This window comes from Poecilia reticulata, chromosome 8, assembly GCF_904066995.2.
Source record: "Poecilia reticulata chromosome 8, P_reticulata-male-v2, whole genome shotgun sequence".
Taxonomy (NCBI): Eukaryota; Metazoa; Chordata; class Actinopteri; order Cyprinodontiformes; family Poeciliidae; genus Poecilia; species Poecilia reticulata.
Genome location: NC_088837.1, coordinates 18,950,096 through 18,962,743, shown reverse-complemented (window position 1 = coordinate 18,962,743; position 12,648 = coordinate 18,950,096). Strand labels below are relative to the sequence as shown.

The 12,648-nt window shown below is 38.2% G+C and overlaps 1 protein-coding gene across 1 annotated transcript in view; it reads right to left on the bottom strand.

The window, feature by feature from the left end:
* Nucleotides 1-10,770: 10,770 nt before the first annotated feature.
* Nucleotides 10,771-12,648, bottom strand: part of uncx (UNC homeobox) — a 3,637-nt gene continuing 1,759 nt past the window's right edge. Inside the window, exon 3 of the mRNA XM_008415914.3 lies at nt 10,771-12,079. Within this exon, the coding sequence (XP_008414136.1) occupies nt 11,120-12,079 (960 nt within the window). The 3' untranslated portion in view covers nt 10,771-11,119. The remainder of the gene's footprint in view (nt 12,080-12,648) is intronic.

The window sequence follows — 12,648 nt, the reverse complement described above, 5'->3', positions numbered from 1 at the left end:
TAAATATTTATCAATAGTTTATTCTCTTTGAGATTCCCATAAAGCATTCTTAAATCCTGCAAATTTCTATCAAACCATCTAAATTGTATTTTTTTTAATCTGAAATAGCAACATTATTTTCATTAGTGTCTTCCATTGTCTTTCAGGGGTTTTATTTTCATCTTACAGAACATAGATTAGACCCAGTTCATTTGGTTCTCTTTTCTGAAGAAAGCAATTGAATGAGACATTGCTTCCATGACACTTATAACCTGTGTCGTTTTTCTTTCCGACACAAAGCGCTCCTGGTACAGTGCCTCTGTTTAGTTCTGTTTCTCTCATGGATGAGTTGTTGCTGGTTGTAACTCTGTGAACTCTTTGCTTTTATTAATTTTTCTTGAACAAGTTGCTCTATTTTCTTTTTCTTGTGTCTGCTTCCGTCACTCAGCTGGTTACAGCAGATTGCTGTTCACTCTGACTTTCTCTCTGTTGGAGGTTTCTTCATGTTAAAAGGGAGTTGTTGCTTTTCCCCGTTGCCAGATTACATCCATCAGCAACCTTTTCCCAGGATAATGTTCAACACCTCAAAGCTGAGTTTCCTCAGTGGCAAATTATATTATATGGCCAACTGAATTTGTCTGTACTTTATCGTATTTTAGATCAAATTGAATTGTATATGAATGGAACTTTTTCTGATTCTGTTATTTGATTATGTTACAATGAACTGAATTGAAAGGAGTTAAATTTGGGATGAAAAGGATTTGATTTTAAATACAGTAGAAGAAATACTATTTCAATGTTGCTCAGTGCACATGTTCTTCTAAACTGCCCGTACATTCGGCTTAAGTAGCTGTGGATGGTGCTTTAATTGTCTTCCCTTTTCTAATTGCTTATTTGGAAAGCGCTGCTGATGGTCATTGATAGCAGAGCGGTGAATGTTGTGCTTTAAATGTTCCTTCCCCCCGTCTTCCTCAGCCTGTCAATATGTTGTTGGGAAGGAAGCAACCAAGACCATCCTCAGCGCTGCTGATGGATTCGCTCACACCTCCGAGAAGTAAACAGCATTGATTCTGTCCCACTATCACCTCTAACTTGCTTCCAGCCTCCGTCCAATAAGCTCCTTTATGACTAATCACACCCATTTACAGGAGTGATACAAGGCATTTTTTTTTTTTTTTTTTTTTCCAGGAGTGTGCCTCAAGCTCTCATGCACACTGTGTCAGTATTGAAATGTTTCTGGGCTGTCACATCTCACCACTTCCTTAGCCCTAATGTGATCGATCTAGTCAGCTTCAGAGCCATAACACTCTCTTTCAAAAGCTCTTTTACAGTAACATTTCAGGCCCGGTTGAACGTGGCATCCCCTGGGGCCATTAAATGAAAGCCTGGACCTCAAGTTGGTCCATCTCTGAGCTAACAGGCACGTTAATGACAGAAATTGTACTTGTCAGTACTACCAGAGAGCCAACGGATTAAATAATGTGCATGTAATAGTGAGATCTGAGGTCTTGGCCCTGATGTGCACCGAACATTTGCAATATCACTTTAATGACGAAAGGAAAGAGCAAAGTCTGAGACTTTTGCCTCAGCAGACATGTCAGGTCTTTCATGGAGACCATCTTTAATTGCGACCAAAAATGTCTATTAGTGAAGTGTCCCTAAGGCTCATATGTTATGCCCGCTGCTGTGGCCAGAAGTAGGTTGGCTTGGCTTGAAATATTTTCAGCATGGAAAATCTTATTTCAAAAGTCTATTGTTTTCCGGATTATACCAAAACTTTTTTTTCTGTAAAATATATTATAAATAAAGACTGTTGTTGCTTGTTTGTTGACGTTTCATGAAGAATTTCTCAATATACCCCATAGTTGAAATATTTCCCAGCAAAACAATCTTGACAAATTCCATGGACTTAATTCAAATTCTCACTTAGATGTCGTTATTACACCTGTTAATGTGGTCTAGCTGGAACACATAAAATGGCAAAAGCACGAGTGGTGGTTGCAGATGGCCCCGTGGGGCCATGTTATCCAGATTTAAGACTTAGAAAGAACTGACACACACAAATAAATTTGGACAGTGTTGCTTTAACATCTGAGAACACTATTTAACTCATCCCATCTCGGGAAGTTTTCACACTTCACACTTCATTAACCTCCGGGGCACAGATTCCCTTGGAAGTCTAGGAAGGGAGGGGAAAAAAAAAACTTGTCTTTTTCAAAATAAATCGCCACCGAGAAGTAATCTCCCAATGACAGCATTTACATGCAGACAGTACGCCAGATAATAACTGATATTCCGCCTAGAGTGCGATTCAGCATGCTTCTTGTATGCACCTTCATGTCTCGATCGCAAATTTCCATGTGCACGCATAAACATATGCGATGTTTCAAATGATACTGTGAAAAGCGAGCTTTTGCTAATCGCCAGAAACAATATCTGTGAAAAGGCAAAGTTTTTGTCTCAATTGCCCAGACCCATTTGATTTGCACCACCTACCAGCAGTTGTAGTGAGGAAGACATTAAAAATATTTTCTACAGTGTTTACTGGTTTGGACCAAGCTTTCTCTCTGAGAAATGTAAACATGTGAGGTTTTATGTTATGATACCCAAATATGAGCTCTATATCTGCCAGCATCAAACATAAACTGACTATTTTTATAAAGTCGCATCTGAAAAGACATACATTTTTCTATGTCTAACATAATCATCTTACGTTAAATTCAATTCTTTAAAAGCAGTCTTTCAAGTTTTTTGTTAGAAATGGGTACTTTAATGATTAGTTATTACAGATTTTCATTGCCACTTGAACCCAACTATTTTTTTAGGGTTGGTAGATCAGATCCATTTTTTTTCTCGGAAGCCGCAGTGTTCAGCTTACATGATAGTTAAATCAACTGATGTTGGTCAAACTTCCATCATGATCCCCAACTTCTGAAATTAAAAATGTAATATCACTGCTGCTACACAACAAGAGCTGCAACACTCTGGGTCTTGCTTTATTTATTTTTTTTTTTTATTAAATTAGTCTCACACCTGGCCTTAATCAGACTATTGTAAACATGTAGGTAAATTGTTTAAATGTACTTAATGCAGAGAAATAAGATACTTATAGATTGTGTTGCCAATTAACAAGGCCATTGACCCCAATGGCTAATCTCTAATTTAGAAGTGGAACACAGCACATAAATAAATAAAGTCCAATTAACAACATATATATATATATATATATATATATATATATATATATATATATATATATATATATATATAATATAACTATTTAAACTATATAGTTTAAACTATAAACTATATAAAACTATTTAAACTACTTTTAAATAGTTTTAGAACTATTTAAAACTACTTTTTAAATAGTTTTAAAAAGATATATATATATATATATATATATATATATATATATATATATATATATATATATATATATATATATATATATGATTAAGATTGTCATAATATGTTATATATATCTTAATCATATATATGATTAAGATTGTCTTAAAATGAAAGATTTCTCATCTGCTAATATTTTCACATAAATAGTGCTACTTAAAGATCCTTAATTCACAAGTTTTCCAAATGGTCATCAAACCTCCATAGCATTTTTTTTCTAAGCTTCAGTTTTTAGCAAGGCTGACCTCTTTACATTAAAGCAAACATTAGGCTTTGTTTTATTTTTTATTTTTTAATTCTTAGATAGTAAAAAGGGAAACCAAGAAATAGTTTTAAAAACTTCCAATATGAAACAATTTAAGCTGTCCACAGAAAAAAAAACAATACAAAATAGGTTACACAAGTGAAAAAGAAAAAAATAGACCATCATATACAATCTCCACGGACAGACACCAACAGTATAAGCACATAAACAGCTGCCATCCAAACTCTTTCCATCCACCTGTAATCAATACAATGGTCTCGTTTATTGCTGCATACCTACTGCCATTCTTGTGTTTTTCTTGAAGTCCACAGGGGACTTTGCTCCAACGTCGTCTCAGTCCTTTTGCTGTCATCCACCGCAGTGTCTTCCCTCGGATGCAGCTTCCACAGGCATTTGGGACATGAATGTGATAAAACATGCCTTTACCCTCCCAACAGCTGAGACTGAGCCACCTCCAGGTTTCCTTTTCTGATTCTTTGCATTGATCCGAGAGAAAAGATTATGTTATTGAACCAAAACGTCAAAGACTTTTCATGAACTGAGTTCACATGGCTACCCAAATGTCCCCACTGCTACAAATTGCAGTTTCAATTTGGAGAACTCAGCAAAATAAGAAGATAAAGCAGTCTTCTTTTGTCTTCACTAGTAACCAGTAGCAGTTATTTTTGTGTTGTTGCACATTTTGATATAAGTGACAAGGAGCTTTAAATTTAGACAAGTCAATGTGCACACTGTGAATGTGAACCTCATAATTTGCTGTTTTGGTTTAAGTTGATTTTGTTAGACAAACTTTCTCATATAGCAAAGACACGCCGAGGAGCTCTGGGAATATGTTTTGGCATCTTTGCTTCCTATTGTATTTCCTGGGTCATTCATTTCCCCGTGTTTTGTGCTCCACAATGCTATTACCTTCATTATAATATCGAAAATTCTACTTTTCCACATTACCTGAAGTCCTTCTGGTGTGTTTAGTAGCACCTCCTATTTATCCAAACTGCTTCCAGAGCCGGAGCTTGAAGCCTCGGCTGGATAATCATAGCTGCTGGTTATCACATGTTATACTGAACCATTTAGACGTTAGGCTGATTGCTGTTATAGCCTGGAGTTTTCTGTCTGTGTCGCTCTTCCGTCTTGGATCAAGTGTTGCTTTCACACCCTTGTTACTCCAAAACCGTTCCTAAGTGACTGCCTAACTCCTTCCTCTATATCTTGTACTCTGCTGTGGCATTGCCAGCAGCATATGGAGGATCTGGTGAGGGTGTGCAGCCCCATGATGTGGTAGACCCTGGATTTCATCGTAAGTTGTTTTTGTGTGAGTAATTATCCTCTTACATAAAGCATTTCATTTTATTAGTTATTAATTATTTCTAATTCTGTGTCATCCAAACTGTTGCCTGGACTTGTCTGATGGTTCCAGGTCAGCTGCCTTTAGTTTCAGTGATATAAGCAGGTAAGCTAACCTAATGATATAACCTAATGATTCTTTGCAAGCATTCTTTTTTATTCTTCTTCCTCATATAGAGTTTAAGTCTAAAATAGAAACGGTTATCACATACTATCTATCAGTTAGGTTTGAAATATATTTGAGGCTATGTGCCATAAGTAAAAAGTGCTTAAGAAGTAAAAGAAAAAAAGAATAAATTTTACACATTTCTCTGAAATACAAAACTTGAAACAGTAAAAATTACAAAATGTTTTCTGGGAAATTGAATCAACTCTGTCTCCATGTCCATTCCCCTTCCTCCCTGTGGTGCTTTAGTTCCTGTCTGAAATCTAAATACTAAAGCAGCAGCCTCTGTGGATATAGTTGTATCACTCCCTTAGGCTGCTGCTAAGTTATTTTTGTTGAAGTTCAGAACAATTTTTTTGTAAATGGAATCCATTTACCTAATTCATTTCCAAATGATTTTGTTTTCATTGCATTATTGTGAACTTGGGACACAGTTTGCAAAGTTTCCATTCCTTCAACCTTACCTCTTAAATTGGCTTTTGACTGATTAGAATAACCGAGTCCACTTCTGGCCTTCGATGACCAGTGTCCCTCATATTTTACCTCTGTTTCAACACAGCTGATTCAAATGGCTGGATTCCTTCTTCATAGTGTCAGCAAATCATCTAGAAATGTTGCAGCACAGTCACAATCCAGAATGTGTGAAAATGTGTAAAAAAAAATAAAGCAGGTTCTTAACCTGCACAGAGAGTGCAAAATTATTTTTTCTAGGAAGTAAAATATTGCGTACCATGTTTTGTGGTACATCATGTATGACTGAATATTGTTAAATGAGCACATTTCTAAGGCTTTGAAAGCATTCCACGTTTTTTTTTTTTTTTTTTGCAAACTGTCACATGCAAGACTTTGTATTAAGCAGAGCTGAGATATTGCACACCATGACAGCTTTATAAATCCTTGCAGAATGTAGCATGTGTTGAAGAGTGGCGCTAGGGCACAGACTGATAAGCCAGATCAATACATCTTAGCCCTGTTTGAACATTTTCCATTCATTCTTCTGTAACAGGTAAAGAAGAAATATCTGAATCAAATGTTTAATCTTTTTTTTTGTGACGCTACATGAGAACAAATGAACCTCTGCAACTTTTTACCTAGGCTGAGTTATTAATATCTTCATCTTATATAATTGTTTCGTGCATTGCCATGGTTTTGTGTGTTAGTTTGCCAGTTTGCCTACACATACCTAAAAGTGGAGCCAGTTAAGCTGTAAATGTTTGGATCTTATTCTTGCCATTGTTGTAAATAGAAACAGCAGACGAAGTGTTAATTGTTATTGTGCATACATCTTTGACATGTAATTACTGTGTTGCCTGGATTCAGAAAGCCATAGTATTCAATGTGCGATATATGTTTTTTTTAGCAACCTTTGTTAGTCACATTTAAAACTAAAATAGTTGATGAAGCACTCATTTCTTTAAAGATGAGTTTCTTTTCAGAACAGCATGCAGAAGAAGACTGCAGCTTTTAGACAGATCCTTACAATACCCAGGATTGATGTCCTGCAGCTCGGAATGCATTTACTTGCCATTCTAAACTTTACTTTTTGTAATTCAGTGTGTCAGAAAAAAGTTAGCATTTGGACTTACTGAAGTCCAAATATACCTGATTAATAGTTATGATGATGGGAAAAAAAAAAAAAAAACTTTCCTGAGCATAATTTTGGCCTGCAACATGTGACCGGATAGTTGTGAACATAATGAAAGAGATTCTTTTCTTTCTAAGTCGCAATAAGATTTTATATCAAAATTGCTGCACCAAATTTAAGAGCAGGTTTTTAGGTGGGAGGATGTGACCTGGGACAACAAATGCCACAAATTGCCTTGTGATTCTTTTTTTCTTTGTTCAAAGTGGCCGATGTTAAACACTCTAAATGTTTGAACATTATCTGATGAGCATACACTTTTTTCTAAGCTCAAAACTTGCAACAATTAGAAACGATGTACAGGCAATTTTGCAATTTTGTGCCATCAATTTACGAACATGGGGCATTTTTCTCTTATTGTATAGATGAAACTTCTCTAATATTCTAATCCTTGCCCAAAGTCACTTTAACACAATATGGAGCAGGTGTAATAAAAATAAATTACAATATTAAATGGGAAGAACTTCCTTTCCTAAGTAAAAACTAAATATATCTTATTACAGGCCTTTCTTTGCTTTTAACAATGATTCCTGAAAAGACTGTCAGTATTTGGTCTATGGCCAGAAGTTCATTCTTTTCAAAATTCTTAGTGTGTTATGGCAGAAAAAAAATGTCTTTACATGATAGTAAAGACATGTGATTTTGTTTTTTCTTGTGAATAATTTTAACTTAAATCGGTCCAGTGGATTTTTGAAAGATCTATCTATTGGTTCTCAAGTAGGGAACACATGGAAATCCAAATGACTCACTAACCATTTTTTAGGGATTTTTTTTTTCCGCAGAGTACTGTGAACTAATTAAAATAATTTTAAGGGTTGTCCTGAAATCAATGCAGATGGTAATTTCAGGCTTATCCCAGGTATGCACGGGAAAGATAAGAATGATTAAATCCGCCGGCGCATTAATGAGTGTGAGATGTAAAATAATCCTAAAAGGCATGGCAGAGTTGCTGCAGGAGAAGCCAAATGTCAAGTGCCATTTTATTTCACGGAGGATCCTTTTTTTTTTTTTTTTCTTTAAGGGTACCAGGTTTTCTTTCTTATCCAAACTGAGCCCTCCGAGTCTCCAAGATCTCTTACAGGAGCACAAAGCGCACATGAGTAGCCGCACAGACAGATGGATTTGTGACAAGTGAGCGTTATTGTCCATTAAAGTTGATTCAGAATTGAAACTTGTAAATCTCTTCACATCACAATATCCAAGAAATAAATGCATGGGGGACAAACAAAATAAATAGGCTACTCCAGATGACAGTCAAAGTAGACAAAATTATTTTTAGAGTAGATTTTGTTGCTAAATGAGAACCTTTTTTGTTTTGTTTTGTTTTACAGGAAATAGAATTCAGCTCATTGAGCGCAGTGAAACAATCAGTTTCTAAACTGACTCAGTTTTACTCGGCTGTCATAAAGAGAGGAAAACAATATGAAGACAGCCTAAATAAAAACAATTACTTTGGAAATGAGATTTTTTTTTGTTGTTTTTGCTCATTTAGGCGATGCTGTAAAGAAGACTCTCAACATCACGTCCATAATTAATTGAGCAAATTTGTTTCTATTAAATAAAACTAACACACACAGTAAGAAAACTCTATTAGCCTTAATTAAGCTTGATATCCTAATTTAGGAGATGGGTGGTTGAAAACAAGGCATTTCGGTCGACTTTTTTTTTTTCTCTCTGTCTTTCTCTGATATGAAATCCCTACCAGCTTTCTGCCTTTGGGCTGCTTTTCCTCCTTTGAGAGTTGGAAATGAGAAATGGAAATGGAAATACCAGGAGGTGCTAAATTAGCTGCCTGATCTGCACTTATTGCCGCATACAGGCCCCTATTACTTCTCCCAATCTGCGCCTCTCTTTTTAGCATTCCGGGCATGGAGGAGCTCCGAGATAGCAGATTTATCAAATGGTAAAATGAATGCATGATGATCAGTTAAATTGAAAATCAGCGTCTGCATGACAGCCCGACCTGACACCGCCGTAATTAGAAAGAAAAATGATGGCGTCCGATGCATAATAGAGCAAAAACAATTTACACTCTCCCATAATGATCCGGCGTTCAAATTGAAAATTTCTCCGGGTATAAATTGAATTCATAAAGTATGATTCATGGGACGACACATCTCCTGGAGGCTGCCTGGGCATATCGATTGATAGTTTGTCTTGAATCATGCAGCGTGCAGCTCTCAGGCAAGAAAAGCTTAACTACTTAAGCAAATCGCTAATTTCACCTTTAGGCCACCAATGTGCAGCCAGCGATACTCCTATTCAGTGCGCTAATGAATTATGGATGAACTGGGCATACGTCCCAAGGAAAAAAAAAAGAAAAAAAGAGAGAAAGCATAAGAGAAGCATTTTAAGAAGAAAAAAAAGACACACACACACACACACACGCAAGCATGATTGTGATGGGTTGTCTCACAAATTGGTGAATAATCCTTGAGAAAACACAGAGTAGGGACTTTTTTGTTGACATTTGCGGGGACATTGTTGAATTTTCCCGCAAAATACTTTAGATTAAATGTTACAACAAAAAAAAAAAATGAAAAAATAAAAAAATAAAAAAACTGAAAATTATAATTGATCTTTCACCATTAAGCAAATCTTAAACAATCTAGTTCAGGGTTTTTACACTTTTAATTCTTTCACATATATTATTTAAAATTATTAAAAACAGTTTTCTTTTTCTTTATTTTAAGCTTGGCTCATGTTAACTTGTTTCTAACTCTTTAAGAAAGTCTCCAAGGCAAATCACAATCCTAATCACACGGACAATAAGGAAGCTACGACCCCACAGCACATATGGCCACCTTTAACCCAGAGCCACGCGGGCCTGAGCCCGTGCGTGATTTCTGCGCGTGCCATGCTGGTTGTGTCTGCCCCTGCCTCCACTCCCCCGAGCCCACCCCCCCCCCCCCCCCCCAACCCACCACCACCACCACCAAACTAATAAGACGTTGCTTCCTAGAGCAAACAGCTGCATGGGTTGAAATTTATGTAAATATTTTGAAAGGGACACTGGCTCAGGGATTCATTTGCGCCGGCTCAGACGTAAAGCTCGCTCCCTCTGATTATTTCCAATTTATTTGCAAATCAAAACCCAAAGAGAACTCTAAAGGCTATGTGATATTTATATATATATATATATCCCCCCCCCCTTTGCTTTCTTCTGTTACCGTGCTCTCTTCCTTCGGCTTGATATTGTGGTCAGCGCTGCTAATATTGCGAAAGGGGGAGCAGATGTCCCAGATCCTGCGCGGCTTCCCCGGGGACCCGCAGCCCTATTAGAACAAATGTGTTCTGCTATTGTAAATAGGCACGTTTGCCTCAGCCCGTCCTATTACAGCCGACGCGTGATCAATAGGCTGATAACACAGAAACATCAATGTAAAGCGACAGAACAATGAGGGATATCATCGAACATCTATCTTAATATAGCCCTGCTACAAGGGGCCCTGACAATGTGAGGAGAGAGAGAGAGAGAGGGGAAGAGAGAGGGAGGAGAAAGGAGAGGAAAAACCTCATGAAAATGCCTCCCCACGAATCCCCATCTCCTTTCCAATATGCACAAACACACACACACCCAGCTGCCGGGGCTATTATTTTCCTATTTCAATTTGACACCCAGGCCTTTTCATGCTAATTCTATTATTCTTGGAAGTTTATGTGATTTCATATCACTAGAAATCGGTAATGTATTATAACCCCCTTTGAGCTAAAATAAACTGAATCCCCCTGCAGTAGCCACCGGGAAAATAATTACTTTCATATCAAAACTCTGCAGGAGTCGAGCGGGTCCTTTTCGCCTCGGGCTCGTAACCTCATTTCAGCGGGGGCTTATAGATGAATAAATTTGTTAAGGCAATATACAAAGTACAACATAAGATTTCTTTACGAAGAAAAAAAAAAAAGCCTTTCCCACTGTACTGTCGTCCTGCGCCGCTATTTAAGATCTCACACGGTGTCAGATGCTTGTATACAATAGATTTATTTAAGAAAAACCTTACATATATAAATAGTATAATACCTTTTCTTACAGCTCTTGAGGATTTTTGTTGGTCTTGTGTTTTTGTTTTTCTTTTTGTGGTTTTTTTGACATGTTATCACACATTAAATACTCTCACACACTCGCAGAAGGAAAAATAAGGAGAGGAACATTGTTAAAAAAAAATAAATTCAGCAGAGTTGGGGCAAAACCTATGAAGGTTAAATGCAAAGATGTAGTTAAGCTTTGGCCTAATGAAAGGTGTCGTTTGGAGGCTATTTCTGCTTCTTTTTTTTTTCTAAAAAAAAAAAAAAAAAAAAATCATCTCCCTCTGATTTATTCCATATCGACATCTTCTGTGGAGTTTAATTGTGTGGGACAGTCGCTCAGAGGCTCGGGGTTGACTGCGTGCTCCAAGTGCTCCTTTTTGTCCGTGTCGACGGGCGCTATGAGTTCAAAAGTCGACTCGCTGCAAATAGACGAGCTCGGTTGTCCGGTGGCAAACGCGGCCCTGGACGGGCTCGATTTCTCCTCCTGTCCCACCTGTCCAAGCTTTTGTGCGTCCGGCGAGCTGCTCCTACATCCCGGGGAGTTGGAGGAGGCGATGCAGCGGACACCGGACTGGTCTCTGTCCGCCGGGGCGTCTCCGTCACAGCTTGCCGCTGCTGATGACGTCTTCAGGGCAGTCTGAGGGACAATGAATCCAAGCGGCTGCGTGATGGGATAGAGCAGGAAGTGTCCCTTCCCTATTAAAGGCCGCGAGGAGGGTAAGGCCGCGGGGTTGCGTCTGGGTCTGGAGTCCGAAAGGAGGCTCTCGACGCTAAACGGGTTGAGTTTCTGCAGACTTGAGGCTCTGTTGGTGTTGCTGGAGCACAGGCTCGGCCGGTGGCTGGGGTCGGGCGAGTCCAGCTCGGATCCGCCAGCATCCCGGTCTAGGTGTCTTTGGTTCTGGTTTTGGCTCTGGAGGTCGCACATCGACTGGCTCCCCCCCACTGAGTCAAAGGGTGGGCACGTGTTGTGGTCACTGTCGGTGACGTGCGACACCCCGCTGTCGCTGTCCGACCCCGGGGTGTGGAATAGATCCCCAGAAGCGAGCTTGTTCTGGGACTTGAGCAGCCGGCGCTCCTGTTTCCGCTTCTTCTTCTCCAGCCTGTCCAGCTCTCTCCGGGCGATCTCCTCTGGGTCCATGGGCTCCCCGCTGCAGGTGGTGGGGTGGGCGTTGTGAGCAGGTCGACCCGGGCCTTTCTTTGTGTTCTCCTTTTTCCTCCATTTGGCTCTGCGATTTTGAAACCAGACCTTCAGACAGAGATTGGAAGGAAAAAGTGAAAACACGTGTAATGAGCCACTGGCTGCCCCTGCTAGGGTCAAATTAATTAGAGCAAAAAAAAAAAAAAAATGTGTCAGTGTCTTTGCAACATGGTAATTAAACAAATAGTGAGGTTACACCTCATGTTTTTTTTTGTTTTTTGTTTTTTTGCTGGGCCTTTAATTAGCTAGGCCTTATTAAAAACGAATGCATTGAACAAAAAAAACAAGTTGGGACAACTTTCAATAACATAATTTTTTCACAAATATGAACTATCCATGTGATTGAAGCTTAAAAAAAACAATATAGTTTTTTTAAGTATCTGTTTATTTTTATTTCAAGCATAATTAAAAAATATAAATGGACGCTTGTGAATGTCTGACATTTCTTCCTAGTCTTTACTGGGAAAAACAGCCTGCAACTATTTGTGTTATTTAATAATCAAAGTTCAAAAGTTGTTCAAAACAAATATAAAGTCAAATTGTACTTATTCGTCAGATCCCGACCAATAAACTCAGGGAAAAGTAAAGTGAAATGTGGCATTTTAAGAATGAAATTT